The 24,170-nt window shown below is 34.4% G+C and overlaps 2 protein-coding genes across 4 annotated transcripts; both read left to right on the top strand.

Annotated features, from left to right (window-relative positions):
- The first annotated feature begins 3,756 nt into the window (after positions 1-3,756).
- Positions 3,757-13,285, top strand: LOC124360780 (lysosomal acid phosphatase-like). 2 transcript variants are annotated; one of them, XM_046814666.1, is made up of 7 exons: positions 3,757-4,005; positions 7,489-7,593; positions 8,919-9,158; positions 9,418-9,636; positions 10,914-11,040; positions 11,324-11,538; positions 12,438-13,285. In XM_046814666.1, the coding sequence occupies exons 1-7, from the start codon at positions 3,835-3,837 to the stop codon at positions 12,600-12,602; spliced, it is 1,242 nt and encodes a 413-aa protein (XP_046670622.1). In that variant the 5' UTR covers positions 3,757-3,834; the 3' UTR covers positions 12,603-13,285. The 2 variants fall into 2 exon arrangements, with proteins under 2 accessions (XP_046670622.1, XP_046670621.1); XM_046814665.1 differs by lacking the exon at positions 3,757-4,005 and adding an exon at positions 4,457-5,337.
- Positions 13,286-14,318: 1,033 nt separating this feature from the next.
- LOC124360778 (lysosomal acid phosphatase-like) lies at positions 14,319-23,713 on the top strand. Of its 2 annotated transcripts, none has more exons than XM_046814664.1 (7): positions 14,319-14,569; positions 18,079-18,183; positions 19,496-19,735; positions 19,995-20,213; positions 21,491-21,617; positions 21,901-22,115; positions 23,062-23,713. In XM_046814664.1, the coding sequence occupies exons 1-7, from the start codon at positions 14,402-14,404 to the stop codon at positions 23,224-23,226; spliced, it is 1,239 nt and encodes a 412-aa protein (XP_046670620.1). In that variant the 5' UTR covers positions 14,319-14,401; the 3' UTR covers positions 23,227-23,713. The 2 variants fall into 2 exon arrangements, with proteins under 2 accessions (XP_046670620.1, XP_046670619.1); XM_046814663.1 differs by lacking the exon at positions 14,319-14,569 and adding an exon at positions 15,165-16,122.
- The last annotated feature ends 457 nt before the right edge of the window (positions 23,714-24,170 follow it).

Here is a 24,170-nt window from a genome sequence, read left to right as displayed (position 1 = left end):
TTGGTTATAATGTTAAAAATTTTCTTTTATATAACATTTTTGTTTTTAACAGATTGGCCACAATAGTATCATAATTTAATGGGTTTGGGTGCTACCTTCGGTTATTTCAGAATTAGTAATTATGTAGTTAAAATGTGTTTCTTTGTGCAATTCTATAAATACGTTTTTTGCGGACATGTAACAAAAAACAAGAATTTCAATTCTTATTTGCATATTTTATTTGTATCCGTATCTTATTTGTATCACAAAATTTATATTATATGTAAAATGTATTATATAAGAAGTTAACTACAAGAAAAGTGGTTACAAGAAATAAATGTAAATATTGGTCTAAAATAAACACGAGGTCCAAGGTAATCAGTGGTCAATATAAGATTATATTTAAAATTAAGAAATAATGGGGAAAAGTTACATAAAGCAGTGAAAAAGTTAAAAAGCCAAACAAATATTATATGAGTTGCGTTATAATAATAGGTGTGCAGGAATTGACGTGGTATCTGCTTGTGGCTAGTAGAATCCGATACAGACATCTGTCTTTATCTTGGCTATTTCTTTGATCAGTGGAGCGCCTTCTATTTCAGAATACTACAACAGCAGCGCACCGTACTGTGTAAGATACTCCAGTAATTTCAGGTACTATGTGTTACATTCCTATTAATAGGGCAACAGAGTATTATAAACGACCCGTCAGGGTCTTCTTCAATCGTATCCTCGTCTGTTTGTGCGATAACTTTTGAAAGAAAGAACCTAGAGACTTGAAACTTTGTGCATATGTTCCTCTTGATCCAAGGAAGAACCTTATTGACTTTTAGGTCAAAAGGTCTAAGTGCAGTCCTTTTGTGTGATGACTCTTTTGTTCCTTTCTGTCAGGCCATTTACTACTCCATTTACCGGTATATCTTATTCAAAGGATGATAAATAACCATCTCCATAGTCATAATTACTAGTAACTATCATTTACTAACTTATAATTTTAACGTACGCATTTTGAGATAAATAGGATTGAAAAAGATTTTTGTCAGAGTGAAGAATCAAGTGTAGCTCATGTAATTCCTAAGGTCAACTGGTTCATAACTATTAGTTAGCATTAATTAATAACCATAATAATATTATCATGGTAGATATGTGCCACACCACTTGCCACGTAACAGGCTTGGTTGAGATTTCATGGCTTTTACTGATAGATGGTAGGACAAAATATGGGAAAGAAAATTTAACATCCCCCGGCAAACAAATTAGAACGCTCAGCTAAATTCCATTGTTGAACATACACCATTATGCATTCTTGTATATTTAGAAATGAAGTTTTGTGCAAAACTTCGCGTGTACAGATGAAATCTTTCTCGAGATGTAATAGCACATGATGCATTATAAAACCACAATTACACCGGTGGGGGGGGGGAGGGGGAGACACGAGTCCCTTCATCAATCTGTCCCTAGTACTAATTGTGTTGGCAATTCTTTCCTTATTCTTATAATGTGTTTGGTGTTTGAACGAATTTTAACACACACAATCAATACTTCTAAACAGAGTACTTCTAAACTGTACAAAATTCAAAGATTTCGAATGATCAAATATACGATATCACTCTAATGCGTCATCAGTCATCACTGTTAATGACAGTGCGGGGACAATTGTCGACCCTGCGTCCTAGTTACGTTTGGGAAAATGATGACCTTGCATACATCGCGTGTTTACAACGTCATGTTGTTCATATGACAGAAAATTGTTGAGTACACGCGTGAGCACGGCCAAGTCCAAGAAGTGATCATCTGTGTTTCTAATCGTGTCCTGTTTCCGGAACGATTAGGTAATAAATGTTAGTACTTTTTAAATTTGTTTCCCATGTGTGATAGACACAAAGATATTGCGAATTTTATAACAATAAATTGTGTTAAGCATTTTTATTTAAAAAAAAAGATCTATCAGCATTTGTCCAATTGAACCTAAAGACTACATCTTTCTGTGTGAATTTCTATGAAATTTGGCTCACATGTATACCTTTTATGTTATTTCCATACTAAATAAGAGTATAAACATTTTTTTCATTTTAAAGTATTTTAGAGCCAGTTTGCAACCATTAAATAAATGTTAATTTCTGTTTGGCTCTGCTTATTTCAGTGCCCATTTTTCATCAGCCACTTTTAAACAATATTTTTCAGAGTCAACACATCATTTTTACTTTTTTCATCCTACGTTACCTAATTTGTTAATTGAAATTATTAAAAAGTAATTTATAAAAGTACAGTTTTAAATAATTCTTTTTGTGATCTGAATTGAGTTAACATATCCCATGTGTAACATGAGTTAACATGTGTAACATGAAGCTTAATAACGCTAGATAAAATTACTCTTCTACTATTGTTATTTAATAAAAGCAATGTCGGAGTACACCATACCACGCGACGTGTAACAAGATTCTCTGGGGTTGCATGCAAAATTTCAAGTATGGCTACATGTATCAACAATCGAACTCGATATCACCTACATGCAAATGAAGCTTCATGCAAAGTTTCAAGTTTATAGGGTGTTCTTACTATATCATGCAAACAGCCAGGCAGGAATGAACGTTGGTTGTCCAGTCCCTCAAGTGATGTGCTTCGGTGAGTGTGAAAGTTGAGCTTCAAGTCACACTCCACGTAAAACGCTTTAGTAGCAGGGAATTTTCCTTGCCCAGCTGATAACGACAGTGATAATATCGGCCATTATGTTCTTCTGTTGCTGTTCAGTACCTGGCCACTGTCTAGCTCTACCGCTAGGCCTACCAAACGTTATCGAATGTTTTTATTCCGTGTCCGTGTTACAGTTTTTGATGTATAATGACGCCCAGTGCCGAAAAATTTAATCAGTTTTAGTACTGCTTTGACAATTATGTTGAAACATCTAAACGCGAAAGCGTAATATTGTTTTTGGATTGCTGACTAAAGTTATGTAAAATCCTATTTAATAATCAGCATTTATTGCAATCTAGGGGTAAGACATGTATATTAATAAGCTTAACTATGCACAAATGGAATATTTTTTGTTTTTGTAAGCGAGCACTTTAATCAGCCAGATGCGGGTTAAAAACATACTTGCACCGAAATGAAAATATAAAATGTAAACATTACAGAAAATCTGATTTTATCAGGGAAAGTTAGGTAGAAAAAGCGGTCTTTCTAACACTTAAACTGGGAATCAACGGCTTAAAAGTGACTTGCGAACCACCACCACTAACGGTCGGGCAGGCGGGCAGCTTGCAAGGATAATTTGCTCAGCGGTCACCCATCAAAACAGCAGCCACACTCGACGCTCGACATTGTTTGATGCGGTTGTATAGCGATAACCACCGTACCCACTACACTGCGCCAATGGTAATGGAATGAAATATTTACTGCATATACGATATCAGCATCTATGTAAGAGCAAATACTGCTATTTGACGTGATACTAAAACCTAGAGCATGTGCAGTTGTATTGTGGCATTTCCCTTATTATTAACTAGAAGTTCAAACATCTAATCAGCAGAACGACGTAAGTTGTGCTTATAATCTTATTTAATTTTTGAAATCTGAAGTTATTGCTTCCTTTTAAGACAATTAATTAAAACAAGTATCAGTTATATTTCAGTTATCGTTAGAGGAAAAACAATAGCTTCTTTGTTAGTTTGTTGCGTACTTCCTATCACGTATCACGGTTTGGATTATCTTATCCTAGTTTTGTTTTTACACGACTAAATTAGGTCGGTCGTTTAGTAGTTCTAAATTAGTTCTAAATATTTTACTGTGGTGTTGGAGGGTCTCAGGTGTCATAAAATATTTCAATATTTCAACTAACTTTAGTTAAAGTTTAAGATGCCACGTGTCTTGTTCTTGTGCTTTATTGTTGTCGAAATTTTGGTCATTGTTCAAGGTCAAACTTACGGGCCAACTGGCGCATTCAATGATAGTCTCAGTCTGACAGAGATCAATGCTACCAACACAACAGGAACTAGAGCATTGACCACGTTACAATTTGTTATTTTGGTAAGCACATTCGCTCTTTTTTTGTTTCCAATGATAATCACGGAAGTGGCAGTTGTTATTTCCGAAGACTTTTCACATGTAAATTATATATATATTGGCACACCAACTTATAATAAAATCGAAACAACCAAATGGACTTATCATTCGCAAAATTATTGTTTTTCACTTGAATAATTACAATCTGATATACAAATGTACCTACATTCAAAATTATATTATATTATGTTATTATTGTTAAATTAACAACTAATCAAATCTTGTTTACATTTCAAAATTGTATTTACATTTAGAATGTTTATTATCAGGACGGTGTTTCTTCTTTTGTTTGTTTATTTTATTCTGTGTATATTTTAAAAGTGTACTTGACAAAGTTGTTAATTATAACGAAATATTGTACATTCAAAAATTGTAGTTTTCTTTTGAAACTGTTCTAAGAGGCTATAGATATATACATGTTTAGATGTAACTTGTGTTTCTACTGAATTTCAAGAACACTAGTTTACAAGAACTTTTAGAAAAACAAATTATGAAGTTAGTTGTCATATTTATTTCCTTCAGCATATTTCGTAACGTTAAGCCTGTTATTTTCTTTTTAGAGCATGCGAAACAAATTCTCGAATAGTCGGGCAATTAGGATTAGTTGGGAAACAACGGCTTAAAGGTGACTTGCGAACCACCACCACTAACGGTCGGGCAGGCGAGGCATCTTGCAAGGATAATTTGCTCAGCGGTCACCAATCAAAACAGCGGCCACACTCGACGCTCGACGTTACTTGATTCGGTTGTATAGCGATCACTATTGTGCCCGCTACACTGCGCCATTGCAAATGGAATGTGTATTTTTTAATTACTTGCGATACACTATACTACTGGATGCTGATCGAGATATAATGCACAGTTAAACTTTTGACCCTCGAGAGATCAGGTCAGTGGCCTTTTTAATCTACTATTTAATAAGGCAAACCAAAGAGACGATAGTTACAAATGCTCGTTAAAGGCGTAACAGTATTTTGACTATCGAGTGAGTTAGTCACCATTATTTGATAGGTAGTTACTTATCTAAGGTGTTGATAAACCGTCTGGCTTTAAATTTAGCCAACCATGGCACTAAATTTCCTTGTGAACTTTTATCATTGTTGGGATGTGTGCGAAAATTCTACATCACTTGGCAAACATATGACAAAACGCTTGCTTCTCTCTTCGATTGTGATAGTGGTGGTGGTGGTGTTAACACTTGTGTACTGCCAATCCAAAGGATCTACTGGACGTGAGTGTGTTGACACAAACACAAGAGGGACCAGATCAGTATCTACGCTACAGTTTGTCATTGTGGTAGGTGTGTCTTTATTTTTGGACGTCTAATAGAAGTAGGGTTCGTTGTAGGAAATGTACTAGGTAAGGAAAAGAGAAAATAGTGGAATCACACTGACGCAATATTTAAGAGCTTTATATTGGCTAGTTCCCATGCTGCATTTACTGGTTTCAAGAGCATTAGCGAAATCTGGTGACGGTCTTAGATACTAACTTGAATTGTCTTTAGTTTCGGTGCTTATTGATTAATTGGCAAAAATAATTTTAAAAAATCTAGCTATTAAGTGAAAACCGTCACGCTTTTTCTTCTGTTATTTTTATATTCCCAACTAGATAGAATACCAATTAAAATTGTTAAGTTTAAAAGAGGATTAGATATAGGGTTTAATAAATTCAATCTATATAACAATTGTAGAAATTTAGTTTTATAAAATTACCTTCAAGAATTGCTGTCCCTGTAAAAGTTTTTCTTGGATATTCTACGTTTTATTACTACGTATTTTTTTAATTTTTTAAATAATACATTTAAACTTTTAATATGTTACATGTTTTAACTTTGGATGTTTCTTCTACATGTTTTAATGGTATATTCGATATGCTTCTAAAAGAACCTTTAACCTAATGGACCGGGCTGTCCTACTTAGATAAAGTTTAACCTTCAATTACTTTTATTATTATATTGACATGACGTTGTTAATTTTTCAAAATAACGTTTATAAATATACTGTAACTTTTAATCATATTTACACTATAGGGCATGTTACAAAGCATTTTGACATAAATTAAATTTTGTAGCATACATTTTTACGTTAAAAAATGTTTCTCGCTTTCTTATATGTTATTTCTTATACAGGGTGTCCAAAAAGTCCCGGGTCGGTTAAATATTTTGTTAAATATTTAAAATAGAGCTAAAAAACCTTTCACAAAGTTACTGGACATAAAAATCTATTTTATCAAATATTCAGTGATCCGCTACTTCCTCAGGGAGGTGGCCCGCTAGGAGTCAGAAGAAAATCTTAAATGTAAGCATAGGTTGATATGCATATCAAATAAAAGTTCTTTATAAGTAGAGTACAGAGCCGCAAACCCGACCTCAAACGGACAACCGGGTCAAAAATGACAGCTGCTCAAAGATGGCTTGAGTTTGCAACTTAGGTTAATGTAAAAAATACACTGATGAGCTTTTTGATTAAAATTTACTAACGCAAACCATTCAGAATTCAGTAGCGAATAACTGATTCTGTTGCATGGCCAAAAAGAAGCCTGAGACCCGATAAGAGTATATATACTAATAAAGTGCATTTTTGCTCCAACCAGGTCAGCGTTGGAGTACTATTAATACATATTACTAATATTAATCCTAAATCACCAAATAAAAAACAGTATTCTGCTTACTAATATAAAGACCTAGAGCAATGGTTCTAAAACTTTTTGAACTTACGACCCCTTTTTGTGTCTGAAATTTTGACGATTCTTGACTATACATTGCAATTGGGGGGGATGGTGTAGAAGTTCAACACTACTAAATTTAAGGGCCCCTATCCTGTAAAACTGCCGAGGTTTATTTTATGGTATTCCCTCATTAAATATTTGATAAAAACAAAATTTATTCTTCCACTAATGTATGACCACTTCCATTAAACCAAAAACGCAGGAAATACACCGCATCTTATTTGAAGGTTGGGTTCACGTCCCTTGGAAATAAGCCGCAGTGTCATGTGTGGTGAAGTACTGTGCGCTGAATTAATGAAACCATCGAAGATGTTTCTTCATCTGGGAACCAAACATTATGGACACAAGACTAATCCGGTAAGCTTTCAGGAACAAAACCGTAACATTTTTTCTTCCGTGACTCTGACGTGGCCCTTCGTGACCCCCGTGGGGGTTGAACCCTAGGTTGAAAAACCCTAAAGTGCTACATTCTGCAATTCTGTGCTGCTCAAATATTGGAACTATGGTCATATATGTACAGTATGTTTCAATAAAAAACGTGTTTCCCTACATATAACGCAAACCTTGAACGATGTTTGCTAAGTGCAATTAAACGCAATTAGAAGAGGTAATTTAAGGTATAAAGCAAGTAAAAGCTAATTAGACTTTGGGATATCCTTGTGGATGTAAACAATATAGCAATATTATAAGAGGGGCAACTGAATTGTTTAGATGTTATAGGTGGCCCGCCATGGTAACAGAGGTCCTTTGTCTACCTTTACCACAATTCCATACCAGAGCAATGACACAAGTGTGTGGCCATACGGTGTGGGCGAACTTACTCAGGTAAGGGCTCTATACTACAATTCATCGAGAGTTTAGAGGGACGCTCCGCCCACAGCACGACAAGCCTCTGAGGTTTTGATCGCTTGGAAAACCTCCAAGAAAGACCATGAGGACCGTGTTTTCCAACACCACTGACAGTTGTTTTTCCGTTTGCGTTCCAGCCAGTCACTACGTAACAACAGTGGTGGGCGGTGCCTCACTCTAAACACTCGATGAATAATCCATAACAGGGTTTGTATAAGTGTGATCCTATTAAAAGTTTAAAATTTTATTTGGCTTCATGCCGGAGGACAGCCAATATGAGAGCTTCGTGGTAAGGAAGCCATCTGGTTTACTAATTGGTAGATTTTTGGTAAGTACAGCTGGCGTATCTTTTCTACAGAAGAAAAGAGTTCGACATCTTTTCACGCAGTAATGGTTCTCACCTGCTATACTAATATGTCATACTATTAAATTAAACCTTTTTTATTCACATGGTTTGGAACTTTACAGTAATTTGTGCAACAAATCTTACATCTTACATCTTTACATTGCTGATGATAAAAGCATTTGTGCAATATGCATTAGCTTAGAGGCAATAAGAAAGATATCCCAGTAAGTACAAACAATTTATAAATCAAATTCACGGAGGCAAGCGACCTGCCGACCCCAGATCGATTGTTCCTCCAGTGTATGAAACGTGAAAGTTAAATTTATCCAGTTTACCTTCGATAAAACTGGAAGCGTCTGTAGTCTGATCTGTCACAGATTTGACTCCTGGAATCTGGAGACATGTTCGTCTGAAAGATTCACAAAACGTCGGCACGAAGACGTTAAAAATGAAGTCTTTTTTCCTTTCCACATCAGAGACATCTAGACTACAAAATGTAATGTGATATAGGTAAAGAGGTTCTTATTTTTACATCAGGTACATAATTGATGTCGCAGCCTTTTTTAATCTCTTCAGACGAACGATTCAAGCCTGAGACATCGTCAGATGCTAGACGCTTCACTAAATAGAAGGTGAACTGAGGCTAATCTTAACAACCACATTGAATCAGACCTTTCTACAACTTTCTAAGTTATGTAAATTTCGCCTGGTAATACAGGACATCACTTTACTTTACTTTTACTTTATGTAAAATCTTTAAAGGTTCTCTTCATCAAGTTCTCATTGGAAGGGAATTGAATTGCTGAAAAGGGGAAAATTGAATTAATGAATTTAAAAAACTAATGAGATTGATTGAATAAGTGTCAGCAATAAAGACATAGTTGTCATGACATGCTAGGCCTTCTCCGACTTATTCTGCACGGGAAGTATACAATACTCGTATATCTGTTTATAGATCGGTCGTGTCCAGATGTACAAGTTGGGGGAGAAAGTCCGTTCCATGTACAATGGTTTTCTGGACTCTACATACAGACCAAGAGACTTTCAGGCCTTGAGTTCACCCTCAACACGCACCCTTCAAAGTGCTGAACTGTTCTTGGCTGGATTGTTTCCTCCCACAGGATTCCAGGTGTGGAATCAGGACATATGCTGGCAACCTATACCGATATATCCCAGTTCCTTGGATCATTATGAAGTAAGATTCATTGTAATACGTATTGACCATTAGCATCTATTATACAATTTCAAGTAATATGACTAATAATCTTTTGTGTTATAAAATATATTTTTCCTAATTTACTGTCAACTCAATTTTTTGGATTTCGGACTCCATGAAATTGAGTTCATAAAAGCTATTACTGGACATAGAACACATTTTTATGGTGAGAATTCTGTTTTATTAATTCAGGTGATCTGTTAATAAATTGTTTTAATTTATTTATGTTGGTATTCAGATTTTAGATTACGCTGCAGAAACCTCCTGCCCTAGATTTTCTGAACCACAAAAAGACTCATTACAGGAAATCAATAGACTGTACCAGTCTTCCCTGACCAGCTTTGTTGATTATGTCATTCCTCACACAGGCATCGATGTCATGGACGTCATGCAGAAAATTGGCAGTTTATATAAATTGCGAGTTGTTGCAATTGTGTGGGAAACCTTAAAATATGTGGTAAGTGATGCAAGTAATCATATAATATATTTATTGAATAGTTTTATTCTACCACACAGTAAGTAAACTCGGAACCAGCATTAATAGTTTTTGTATCGTTCATATAATGTATTAGTGCATACATATATTTAAGTGTCAACTGCATTGAAAGTTCTTGAAATTTTCATTTAAAATATAAGTATTGAAGGATGTCTAATATTACTGACATAGTAATTAAAGAGTAAATTCATCCATACAAGATGGAACTAAATTGAAAAAAATATATTTCTTTTCTTAACAACGAACTACTGTTAACGAAGAGCAATTATGGGATGGGTTGATGCAATACGAACATTAAGTTCAGCTCCAGTTCACCTTCCATTTAGTGCAGCGTCTGAAGTCTAAAGCTTTGACAAAATTGACTCCTGGAATCTGAAATCAACATCCGCCTCGTCTGAATAGATCTAGAACAGTCGGTGACGTAAAGCTCAAAACGAATTCTTTACATCGTTCGACAGTAGTATAAACATAGGATATTCAATAGTGACTCGAAAGTATCCCTAAATTGACCGTGTCCAATAATAAGAGATATGACCTGTGTTATAAGCCCTTCGTTTATCTTCATCAGTCAGTTTGTGAACTATATGTTAGTGAGTCAAAGATTTTCAGGCAAAATGATTGCCCAGAGACATTTCAATTACTCTTTAGTAGGAAATATTTATTTCCTAGACAGTTGACTTTCCGGTTCAGGTCCAAGAAAATGCTTCTTGGGCAAGGCTGATATAATCCAACTAAGGTCTGCAAAAGAGGTGACTGATTCCGGTGTTTTTTGTTATTTGATTTTGTGATGTAAAGTTGGAAAGGTATAGTAAATAGTCTCTAAGCCAAGCTTTGTCTTGTAAGTACACTGTAGATGTAATAAAACCCGTCTTCTCGTAGAGAAAAATCAGTTGGTAAGAGATTTGGCGCCACAGAGTGATTATGCATCAATTGTGAATAAATGGAATTGTGACTAATGCATCACATGCTTACTAGAATCACAATCAGTGCTTTCTGAGATATAAAAATTAAATCCAGGAGAGGAAATAAATTTATCTCAAACTATAGGAACTGTATGGGAACAAGTAACCATCCGCCACGCCCACAAAAAGAACTTGGAAGAATTATACACGTTCTTTTCATTTTCTGTCGTTGTTCTTTTTTTCATCTTGTATTCTGTTCTTTCTGCTCACTATAAATGCAATATAGATGTTAATAAAATAAATTGTGTCAATCTAATAATATCTTTGTCCCTATAGGCAGATAATGAACTTCCTCTACCCGACTGGGCCACTAAGATATATCCTGAGCCTTTGAACAATCTATTTTCGAAGATCTTCAAAGCGATCGTTGCAGGCTCTACCGACCAGATTAAGTATTTAGAAGGTAAAATCTTCTAACTGATAGTTTTATAAGTTTTATATAGAATCCATTGTACATCGTAAAATGTTAAACCACTCCCCCAGTCCATATCTAAATATTTCTTAAAAACTGTAAAAGTTACGGAGTATTTATAACTTTTTCTGTGTAACATTTAGGGTTACATCCTTCTTTGTATGTTTGGGCAGCAATGCAGAAGACCATTTCGAATTTGGCTGATATCTTAATTAATCATTTAGTTACATCAATTTATCACTTACCACATTCCAATGATTGATGTTATGTCCAGGTGAATTGTTTCAAGAGTTGGTAGGCCTGATGCAGGCCAAGGCTAACAACACGCTGAGCCCGGACAGACGCATGTACTACTACTCCGGCCATGACTACACGATAATGGGCCTACTGGCGATGCTGAATCCGCAACGAGAAGCCTACGTCAACCCAGGATCTGCTTTGATCTACGAGCTCCACCAAAATCCAAGTACCGGCCAATTCACAGTTCAGGTGACGTACTTTACGATATGGAACGGACATTTTCCAGTATGTTATGTCTTAAAAGTAATAATATTGCAAACTAAAGGTCAAGATTTTCTTCTGTAATATAATAGTCTGCTACCTTTTAGCGAATTTACATTCTCCTTTACTAATATTACATGTTTAAAATTCGGATATTTTCGGTGTAGTAGGCCGTTACTTGAAGATACCATAAATATATTAAGATATTTGATTTTGGCTAAAGACTCTTATTCTATACTAATTTAAAGAAATTCCTACTCCTTTTCTTATCAAGCAGAGTAGTTTTTAATTCGATATTACCGGCTGCTTTATTCTAACTTAGCGCCGAGCGGTCTAAGACGTTGGACTTTGAGTCTGAGTTATAGATAGCGCAGGTTCGATCCGGTCTTTGACCTTTGCACTTTTTATGAGTACCATCGACCTCGTACTGTATCGACTCCCCTTATTCTGTTTAATAAGATCCTCACACAGGCCAGTGGCCCATGAGAAAGGGCAGAATAAGGCTTAAAAACTAGGTCTTTCTTGTCCGATAAGAATTAGATACTGTAAACACATAATTGGGGATAATATTTGAGGCGAAACTGCCTTCTTTAATTTGATAATTGTAGCAATTTTTAAGATTGTGTAATTAGTTGGAATAGGCGAAATATATTATTACTTGTATGCCACTCATATGTTTAGACATATTCATGTGAGCTAAATGATGTAACATTAAAAATTGTACCAACATTCTCTTAAAAAGTACATAATATTCTCCATAATTTATAGATTGCTAGCCACTTCTCTTGAAATGAGGAGCATATTAGTCACGAAATTTTTTAAAATTTATTGCCCAAAACCTATGTAGATTATTATTTAGGAAATTTTAAATATTTTGTCTGTTGCAGGTGTTGTACATTGATGGAAAATCTCCAGACTTGAATCCTCAAGATATCGACATCGTAGGCTGTGAATCACCATGTGACTTTCACAAAATGTTGAAAATAACAGAGAAATATTATAATATTTCAAACTGGAAAGAAGAGTGCCATTTAGGACCTACAATATCTTAAACAGCTAAAAATAAATGGATTAAGATTTTATTTCCATTTAGAGAACATTAAAAATGGAAAGCTTTGATCGCTATAAATTAGTATTGTACGGAGGCTAAAATGATGGTTAAGGATTTAAGTGTAAAATACATCAAAGCACTTAATTATAGTACAAGACTCCTGTTAAACGACAGAACTTCTTCGTGCATTTCACTAATTATCTCTGTTGCCTTTCACGGCACATTTGTAAGGGATCCACTTAGTGCAAAAGCTCAAACCAATTTTTGAAACGCGATCACGTCACAATTACCTGAACGTAATGTGCCACTGGTGAACGTCCTCAGCTTTAAGAACATTATTTCCATTATGTTCTTAGGATAGAGATCGCCAACCACTCTTTAAAGTGGTTTTTGTACTATAATGTACCTCTCAATGCTGATTCAGGTACAAATATAGATCCTATTTATGGAAAACGACGAAAAATATACAGTTTTAATCCATCCAAAAAGTATTAAGATATCATTTTTACAAATGCTCTACTGGACTTCACATAAGGGTAAAATATATTTGTTAAAGGATTATCAGTATTCCTAATTTGAGTTTTGAGGTTTAAAAATAAATAGTTTTCAAACATCAAAATGTTATTATTTACCTAATGTACGCGTATTTGTGAGAGCAATAAAATTGATTTTTTTCTTTCCGAATCTAAAAGTCTTTTTTATTTTGTAACTAACCCTTAAACATAAAAATATAGGTTAATTCTTTTCAAAAAAGATGAATAATAATTTTAAATACATTTTTGTTTGCAACTCCTTAAAATTATTGTTCATAAACGATTAATTTTTATCATTACTGTATGTAAAGCTTTTAGAAACATTGAAAATTACAAAAAAGCTTCTGTATCAATTGATTATTTTAAGTTGCAGCTTTTTAAGAAAAAGAACTATCAATAATGCGGAAATAACAAATTTTCAGATTTTTTAAGCCTGTAGATTAAAATGAGGTCAGATACAAAACATCTGCCTTTCAAAATAATGTACTGGTTTAAACTATTATAGTTTGTATTTTCATATTAATATTCCTACTACTAAGCCATTCTTTGGATTTAATTTAAATCAGCCAATTTCGTTTTGCTCTAAAGCTCAATTTGCACATTTTTACTCCTAATTTTTATAATTTGTTTTGTGACGCACAATTCGGATTTCAGAGTGTAAATTAGATTTAAATGACTAAATTCCATGTAATCTCAGTCTATATTAGAGAAACAAAATGTGTAATATATATTCGAGAATAAAAGATAAGAGGATTTCGAACATTTCCCAACGTTGTATGTTGTAAAATATGTACCACGATGGCGAATGTCTGAAGTCATATTATCCCTTCAAACTTTCTGTCGTCAATAAAGAACTTCAAACAAAGTATCCGAGAACGTGAACAAACTGGGGTTCAAAACACGAGGACGTATCCATAGAAAATCCATTACAGCCTGGTGTGACCATAAGCGCACAATAGTATATGTTTCAACAGATTATAATCATTTGCCTTGAATGCCTGTGCTGATAAGGATTACAATTTACATACCAGCTAGTTTAACCCTTATCAGCCAAGGAAAGGATTATTAGATTAGAATCCGCAACACGTGCAAGCAGGCTACTAATTTATCACCAATGAAAAATACGTAACAGGATAAGTCTGATATGTTTTCATTAGGTATTATACGTTCTAGTGACAAGCGACAGTAGATTTAATTGTCTTGTGTGCTTTATACATTTCTGGACGTGTGTTTGAATTCTTCTGCACTTGGCCTTACAAAAAAGAAAATGTCTAAACGGTTATTTTGGGTTTCTACTACGGTAGTGGTCATGTTGGTAATTTCTTATAGCCAAACAGACGTGTCTGCTGCAGTGGATGAAGACAATGTCGACGAAATAAAACAGACATACACACCAGGTAACAGAGCCAAACCAACTTTACAACTTGTCATCATGGTAAGTGAGGAGCTATATAATTTAACCTCAATCACTAACCTTAAGTAATCATTTATAATCTTCTTATATGTCTGTGATTTATCAAAAGTTTTTAATCTATATATATGTTTCATGTCAGTCAGAAGAAGAAGTTAGATTTTGGAACAACCAAAATATTATTAAGTTATTCGCATCGTCATTTCATGCACTGAATATCTCGAAAACCATTCGAGATACAAAAGCGTTTTTAATAACCAAAATTGTATTAATTTTTATAGCATTTCAAAACATTTAATTTTATTTGAACAGTCGCCATAATAGCATTAAAATTCCAAACTGGTCAATTAACTAGACAAGATATTTATAAGATTGGTTTGTGTACAAAGTTTGAGTTTGTTTTAGCATTTAAATTTTGAATTTTTCTTAGAATTTCAATCAGCAGTTGGTGTTACAAAAAAATCGCATGGGACTTCCACGAATTAATTTTACAAAATAGTTTAAAATACAAAAAAAAAATAAAATTTACAAAATTTGTATCTAGTTTTGTCAGCATTCAGTACACGTTTATCTGTAGATTCACAAATAACGGTGTTATGAATGTTCTAAAGTTTTAAAGTGGCCGTTCACCATATGGTAACAAAATGGCTTATCAAGTCGGCCTATGAACTTTTTGAGCAATTTTATGACTTCTGGTTACATCCATTCCCGAGTTGCATAATGCTGAGAATTGCTATTTTTTGCTTTTGTCGGGTCGATCTCCAGAGTAAGCCACTTTCTCTTTTGATATGCAGGTGAGGGGGGTTCATAATTTCAATTTCTGGCTTCTTCTTTTCTTTTGGTATTAGGGGGGGAAATTAGATTTTTAACTTTTATTGCGTCAAAAAGTTGGTCTTGTCTTATGTTTTGTTCTTCTATAAATGGGTTATTCTCTTTGTATTTATAAAAATTCAGCCACAGCAGCCACACTCGACGCTCGACGTTACTTGATTCGGTTGTATAGCGATCACTATTGTGCCCGCTACACTGCGCCATTGCAAATGGAATGTGTATTTTTTAATTACTTGCGATACACTATACTACTGGATGCTGATCGAGATACAATGCACAGAGTTAAACTTTTGACCCTCGGAGATCAGGTCAGTGGCCTTTTTAATCTACTATTTAATGAGGCAAACCAATGAGATGATAGTTGTAAACGCTCTTCAGAGGCGTAACTGTATTTTGACTATAGAGTGAGTTACCTTAAGAGGCATTTTTATTACCATCACCAAACTTTGATAGGTAGTTACTGCTATCTAAGGTGTTGATAAACTATTTGGCTTTAAATTTAGCCAACCATGGCACTAAATTTCCTTGTGAACTTTTATCATTGTTGGGATGTGTGCGAAAATTCTACATCACTTGGCAAACATATGACAAAACGCTTGCTTCTCTCTTCAATTGTGATAGTGGTGGTGGTGGTGTTAACACTTGTGTACTGCCAATCCAAAGGATCTACTGATGGTAGACGTGAGTGTGTTGACGCAAACACAAGAGGGACCAGATCAGTATCTACGCTACAGTTTGTCATTGTGGTAGGTGTGTCTTTATTTTTGGACGTCTAATAGAAGTAGGGTTCGTTGTAGGAAATGTACTAGGTAAGGAAAAGAGAAAATAGTGGAATCACACTGATGTAATATTTAAGAGCTTTATATTGGCTAGTTCCCATGCTGCATTTACTGGTTTCAAGAGCATTAGCGAAATCTGGTGACGGTCTTAGATACTAACTTGAATTGTCTTTAGTTCGGTGCTTATTGATTAATTGGCAAAAATAATTTTAAAAAATCTAGCTATTAAGTGAAAACCGTCACGCATTTTCTTCTGTTATTTTTATATTCCCAACTAGATAGAATACCAATTAAAATTGTTAAGTTTAAAAGAGGATTAGATATAGGGTTTAATAAATTCAATCTATATAACAATTGTAGAAATTTAGTTTTATAAAATTACCTTCAAGAATTGCTGTCCCTGTAAAAGTTTTTCTTGGATATTCTACGTTTTATTACTACGTATTTTTTAATTTATTTTTAAATAATACATTTAAACTTTTAATATGTTACATGTTTTAACTTTGGATGTTTCTTCTACATGTTTTAATGGTATATTCGATATGCTTCTAAAAGAACCTTTAACCTAATGGACCAGGGCTGTCCTACTTAGATAAAGTTTAACCTTCAATTAGTTTTATTATTATATTGACATGACGTTGTAATTTTTCAAAATAACTTTTTAAATATACTGCACTTTTAATCATATTTACACTATAGGGTGTTACAAAGCATTTTGACATAATAAATTTAGTAGCACACATGTTTACGTTCAAAAATTTTTGATAAGTTCATTTTCTGAGGAAATCGTAGTTAAGAAAGGAATTTATATATACGCAAATGATATTTGTTTTGAAGTATGAGCAAACTTTTTCCTAAATAAAACAAAATATTGAAAATATGAATTTATAGGTTTAGTTCCTAAATATTTTTTAAGAAAATTCAAAACTTCTAAAACATTGTATATTTTGAAACCAAAAAAGTAATGAATTGAATTCAGTACCGAATAACTGATTCTGTTGCATGGCCAAAAAGAAGCCTGAGACCCGATAAGAGTATATATACTAATAAAGTGCATTTTTGCTCCAACCAGGTCAGCGTTGGAGTACTATTAATACATATTACTAATATTAATCCTAAATCACCAAATAAAAAACAGTATTCTGCTAATAAAAAGACCTAGAGCTAAAGTTCTAAAACTTTTTGAACTTACGACCCCTTTTTGTGTCTGAAATTTTGACGATTCTTGACTATACATTGCAATTGGGGGGGATGGGGTAGAAGTTCAACACTACTAAATTTAAGGGCCCCTATCCTGTAAAACTGCTGAGGTTTATTTTATGGTATTCCCTCATTAAATATTTGATAAAAACAAAATTTATTCTTCCACTAATGTATGACCACTTCCATTAAACCAAAAACGCAGGAAATACACCGCATCTTATTTGAAGGTTGGGTTCACGTCCCTTGGAAATAAGCCACAGTGTCATGTGTGGTGAAGTTCTGTGCGCTGAATTAATGAAACCATCGAAGATGTTTCTTCATCTGGGAACCAAACATTATGGACACAAGACTAATCCGGTAAGCTTTCAGGAACAAAACCGTAACATTTTTTCTTCCGTGACTCTGACGTGGCCCTTCGTGACCCCCGTGGGGGTTGAACCCTAGGTTGAAAAACCCTAAAGTGCTACATTCTGCAATTCTGTGCTGCTCAAATATTGGAACTATGGTCATATATGTACAGTATGTTTCAATAAAAAAGGTGTTTCCCTACATATAACGCAAACCTTGAACGATGTTTGCTAAGTGCAATTAAACGCAATTAGAAGAGGTAATTTAAGGTATAAAGCAAGTAAAAGCTAATTAGACTTTGGGATATCCTTGTGGATGTAAACAATATAGCAATATTATAAGAGGGGCAACTGAATTGTTTAGATGTTATAGGTGGCCCGCCATGGTAACAGAGGTCCTTTGTCTACCTTTACCACAATTCCATACCAGAGCAATGACACAAGTGTGTGGCCATACGGTGTGGGCGAACTTACTCAGGTAAGGGCTCTATACTACAATTCATCGAGAGTTTAGAGGAACGCTCCGCCCACAGCACGACAAGCCTCTGAGGTTTTGATCGCTTGGAAAACCTCCAAGAAAGACCATGAGGACCGTGTTTTCCAACACCACTGACAGTTGTTTTTTTCCGTTTGCGTTCCAGCCAGTCACTACGTAACAACAGTGGTGGGCGGTGCCTCACTCTAAACACTCGATGAATAATCCATAACAGGGTTTGTATAAGTGTGATCCTATTAAAAGTTTAAAATTTTATTTGGCTTCATGCCGGAGGACAGCCAATATGAGAGCTTCGTGGTAAGGAAGCCATCTGGTTTACTAATTGGTAGATTTTTGGTAAGTACAGCTGGCGTATCTTTTCTACAGAAGAAAAGAGTTCGACATCTTTTCACGCAGTAATGGTTCTCACCTGCTATACTAATATGTCATACTATTAAATTAAACCTTTTTATTCACATGGTTTGGAACTTTACAGTAATTTGTGCTCTTATTACATTGCTGATGATAAAAGCATTTGTGCAATATGCATTAGCTTAGAGGCAATAAGAAAGATATCCCAGTAAGTACAAACAATTTATAAATCAAATTCACGGAGGCAAGCGACCTGCCGACCCCAGATCGATTGTTCCTCCAGTGTATGAAACGTGAAAGTTAAATTTATCCAGTTTACCTTCGATAAAACTGGAAGCGTCTGTAGTCTGATCTGTCACAGATTTGACTCCTGGAATCAGGAGACATGTTCGTCTGAAAGATTCACAAAACGTCGGCACGAAGACGTTAAAAATTAAGTCTTTTTCCTTTCCACATCAGAGACATCTAGACTACAAAATGTAATGTGATATAGGTAAAGAGGTATTCTAATTTTTTTACATCACGTACATAATTGATGTCGCAGCCTTTTTTAATCTCTTCAGTCGAACGAGTCAATTCTGAGACATCGTCAGATGCTAGACGCTTCATTAAATAGAAGGTGAACTGAGGGCTAAACTTAACAATCCCATTGAATCAACCCTTTCTACCACTTTCTAAGTTATGTAAATTTCGCCTGGTAATACAGGACATCACTTTACTTTACTTTTACTTTATGTAAAATCTTTAAAGGTTCTCTTTATCAAGTTCTCATTGGAAGGGAATTGAATTGCTGAAAAGGGGAAAATTGAATTAATGAATTTAAAAAACTAATGAGATTGATTGAATAAGTGTCAGCAATAAAGACATAGTTGTCATGACATGCTAGGCCTTCTCCGACTTATTCTGCACGGGAAGTATACAATACTCGTATATCTGTTTATAGATCGGTCGTGTCCAGATGTACAAGTTGGGGGAGAAAGTCCGTTCCATGTACAATGGTTTTCTGGACTCTACATACAGACCAAGAGACTTTCAGGCATTGAGTTCACCCTCAACACGCACCCTTCAAAGTGCTGAACTGTTCTTGGCTGGATTGTTTCCTCCCACAGGATTCCAGGTGTGGAATCAGGACATGTGCTGGCAACCTATACCGATATATCCCAGTTCCTTGGATCATTATGAAGTAAGATTCATTGTAATACGTATTGACCATTAGCATCTATTATACAATTTCAAGTAATATGACTAATAATCTGTTGTGTTATAAAATATATTTTTCCTAATTTACTGTCAACTCAATTTTTTGGATTTCGGACTCCATGAAATTGAGTTCATAAAAGCTATTACTGGACATAGAAAACATTTTTATGGTGAGAATTCTGTTTTATTAATTCAGGTGATCTGTTAATAATGTGTTTTAATTTATTTATGCTGGTATTCAGATTTTAGATTACGCTGCAGAAACCTCCTGCCCTAGATTTTCTGAACCACAAAAAGACTCATTACAGGAAATCAATAGACTGTACCAGTCTTCCCTGACCAGCTTTGTTGATTACGTCATTCCTCACACAGGCATCGATGTCATGGACGTCATGCAGAAAATTGGCAGTTTATATAAATTGCGAGTTGTCGCAATTGTGTGGGAAACCTTAAAATATGTGGTAAGTGATGCAAGTAATCATATAATATATTTATTGAATAGTTTTATTCTACCACACAGTAAGTAAACTCGGAACCAGCATTAATAGTTTTTGTATCGTTCATATAATGTATTAGTGCATACATACATTTAAGTGTCAACTGCATTGAAAGTTTTTGAAATTTTCATTTAAAATATAAGTATTGAAGGATGTCTAATATTACTGACATAGTAATTAAAGAGTAAATTCATCCATACAAGATGTAACTAAATTGAAACAAATATATTTATTTTCTTAACAACGAACTACAGTTAACGAAGAGCAATTATGGGATGGGTTGATGCAATACGAACATTACGTTCAGCTCCAGTTCACCTTCCATTTAGTGCAGCGTTTGAAGTCTAACGCTTTGACAAAATTGACTCCTGGAATCTGAAATCAACATCCGCCTCGTCTGAATAGATCTAGAACAGTCGGTGACGTAAAGCTCAAAACGAATTCTTTACATCGTTCGACAGTAGTATAAACATAGGATATTCAATAGTGACTCGAAAGTATCCCTAAATTGACCGTGTCCAATAATAAGAGATATGACCTGTGTTATAAGCCCTTCGTTTATCTTCATCAGTCAGTTTGTGAACTATATGTTAGTGAGTCAAAGATTTTCAGGCAAAATGATTGCCCAGAGACATTTCAATTACTCTTTAGTAGGAAATATTTATTTCCTAGACAGTTGACTTTGCGGTTCAGGTCCAAGAAAATGCTTCTTGGGCAAGGCTGATATAATCCAACTAAGGTCTGCAAAAGAGGTGACTGATTCCGGTGTTATTTGTTATTTGATTTTGTGATGTAAAGTTGGAAAGGTATAGTAAATAGTCTCTAAGCCAAGCTTTGTCTTGTAAGTATACTGTAGATGTAATAAAACCCGTCTTCTCGTAGAGAAAAATCAGTTGGTAAGAGATTTGGGGCCACAGAGTGATTATGCATCAATTGTGAATAAATGGAATTGTGACTAATGCATCACATGCTTACTAGAATCAAAATCAGTGCTTTCTGAGATATAAAAATTAAATCCAGGAGAGGAAATAAATTTATCTCAAACTATAGGAACTGTATGGGAACAAGTAACCATCCGCCACGCCCACAAAAAGAACTTGGAAGAATTATACACGTTCTTTTCATTTTCTGTCGTTGTTCTTTTTTTCATCTTGTATTCTGTTCTTTCTGCTCACTATAAATGCAATATAGATGTTAATAAAATAAATTGTGTCAATCTAATAATATCTTTGTCCCTATAGGCAGATAATGAACTTCCTCTACCCGACTGGGCCACTAAGATATATCCTGAGCCTTTGAACAATCTATTTTCGAAGATCTTCAAAGCGATCGTTGCAGGCTCTACCGACCAGATTAAGTATTTAGAAGGTAAAATCTTCTAACTGATAGTTTTATAAGTTTTATATAGAATCCATTGTACATCGTAAAATGTTAAACCACTCCCCCAGTCCATATCTAAATATTTCTTAAAAACTGTAAAAGTTACGGAGTATTTATAACTTTTTCTGTGTAACATTTAGGGTTACATCCTTCTTTGTATGTTTGGGCAGCAATGCAGAAGACCATTTCGAATTTGGCTGATATCTTAATTAATCATTTAGTTACATCAATTTATCACTTACCACATTCCAATGATTGATGTTATGTCCAGGTGAATTGTTTCAAGAGTTGGTAGGCCTGATGCAGGCCAAGGCTAACAACACGCTGAGCCCGGACAGACGCATGTACTACTACTCCGGCCATGACTACACGATAATGGGCCTACTGGCGATGCTGAATCCGCAACGAGAAGCCTACGTCAACCCAGGATCTGCTTTGATCTACGAGCTCCACCAAAATCCAAGTACCGGCCAATTCACAGTTCAGGTGACGTACTTTACGATATGGAACGGACATTTTCCAGTATGTTATGTCTTAAAAGTAATCAGATTACAGACTAAAGGTCAAGATTTTCTTCTATAATATAATAGTTTGCTACATTTCAACAAATTTACATTCTCCCTTACTAAAATTTGTTGGAGATATTAATTTATTTAATATTAATATTTAAATATTACATGTTTAAAATTCGGATATTTTCGGTGTAGTAGGCCGTTACTTGAAGATACCATAAATATATTAAGATATTTAATTTTGGCTGAAAGACTCTCATTCTATACTAATTTAAAGAAATTGCTACTCCTTTTCTTATCAAGCAGAGTAGTTTGTAATTCGATATTACTGGCTGCTTTATTCTAACTTATCAGCGCCGAGCGGTCTAAGACGTTGGACTTTGAGTCAGAGTTATATGTTAGCGCAGGTTCGATCCGATCTTTGACCCTTGCACTTTTTATGAGTACCATCGACCTCGTACTGTATCGACTCCCCTTATTTCGTTTAATAAGATCCTCACACAGGCCAGTGGCCCATGAGAAAGGGCAGAATAAGGCTTAAAAACTAGGTCTTTCTCGTCCGATAAGAATTAGATACTGTAAACACATAATTGGGGATAATATTTGTGGCAAAACTGCCTTCTTTAATTTGATAATTGTAGCAATTTTTAAGATTGTGTAATTAGTTGGAATAGCCGAAATATATTATTACTTGTATGCCACTCATATGTTTAGACATATTCATGTGAGCTAAATGATGTAACATTAAAAATTGTACCAACATTCTCTTAAAAAGTACATAATATTCTCCATAATTTATAGATTGCTAGCCACTTCTCTTGAAATGAGGAGCATATTAGTCACGAAATTTTTTAAATTTTATTGCCCAAAACCTATGTTGATTATTCTTTAGGAAATTTTAAATATTTTGTCTGTTGCAGGTGTTGTACATTGATGGAAAATCTCCAGACTTGAATCCTCAAGATATCGACATCGTAGGCTGTGAATCACCATGTGACTTTCACAAAATGTTGGAAATAACAGAGAAATATTATAATATTTCAAACTGGAAAGAAGAGTGCCATTTAGGACCTACAATATCTTAAACAGCTAAAAATAAATGGATTAAGATTTTATTTCCATTTAGAGAACATTAAAAAATGGAAAGCTTTGATCGCTATAAATTAGTATTGTACGGAGGCTAAAATGATGGTTAAGGATTTAAGTGTAAAATACATCAAAGCACTTAATTATAGTACAAGACTCCTGTTAAACGACAGAACTTCTTCGTGCATTTCACTAATTATCTCTGTTGCTTTCAAGGCACATTTATAAGGGATTCACTTAGTGCAAAAGCTCAAACCAATTTTTGAAACGCGATCACGTCACAATTACCTGAACGTAATGTGCCACTGGTGAACGTCCTCAGCTTTAAGAACATTATTTCCATTATGTTCTTAGGATAGAGATCGCCATCCACTCTTTAAAGTGGTTTTTGTACTATAATGTACATCTCAATGCTGATTCCAGGGACAAGTATAGGGTAATCTAACTGTTCTAGAAACAAGAAATTCGAAGGGCTCCGATCCTATTTATGGAAAACGACGAAAAATATACAGTTTTAATCCATCTCAAAAAATATTAAGATATCATTTTTACAAATGCTCTACTGGACTTCACATAAGGGTAAAATATATTTGTTAAAGGATTTTCAGTATTCCTAATTTGAGTTTTGAGGTTTAAAAATAAATAGTTTTCAAACAGCAAAATGTTATTATTTACCTAATGTACGCGTATTTGTGAGAGCAATAAAATTGATTTTTTTCTTTCCGAATCTAAAAGTCTTTTTTATTTTGTAACTAACCCTTCAAACATAAAAATATAGGTTAATTCTTGTCACAAAAAGATATAAGATTTAAAAATACCTTAAACAAAAGGTTGAATAATAATTTTAAATATATTTTTGTTTGCAACTCCTTAAAATTATTGTTCATAAACGATTAATTTTTATCATTACTGAATGTAAAGCTTTTAGAAACATTGAAAATTA

This window comes from Homalodisca vitripennis, chromosome 4, assembly GCF_021130785.1.
Source record: "Homalodisca vitripennis isolate AUS2020 chromosome 4, UT_GWSS_2.1, whole genome shotgun sequence".
Lineage (NCBI taxonomy): Eukaryota > Metazoa > Arthropoda > Insecta > Hemiptera > Cicadellidae > Homalodisca > Homalodisca vitripennis.
This window is presented reverse-complemented; position numbering and strand designations above follow the sequence as displayed.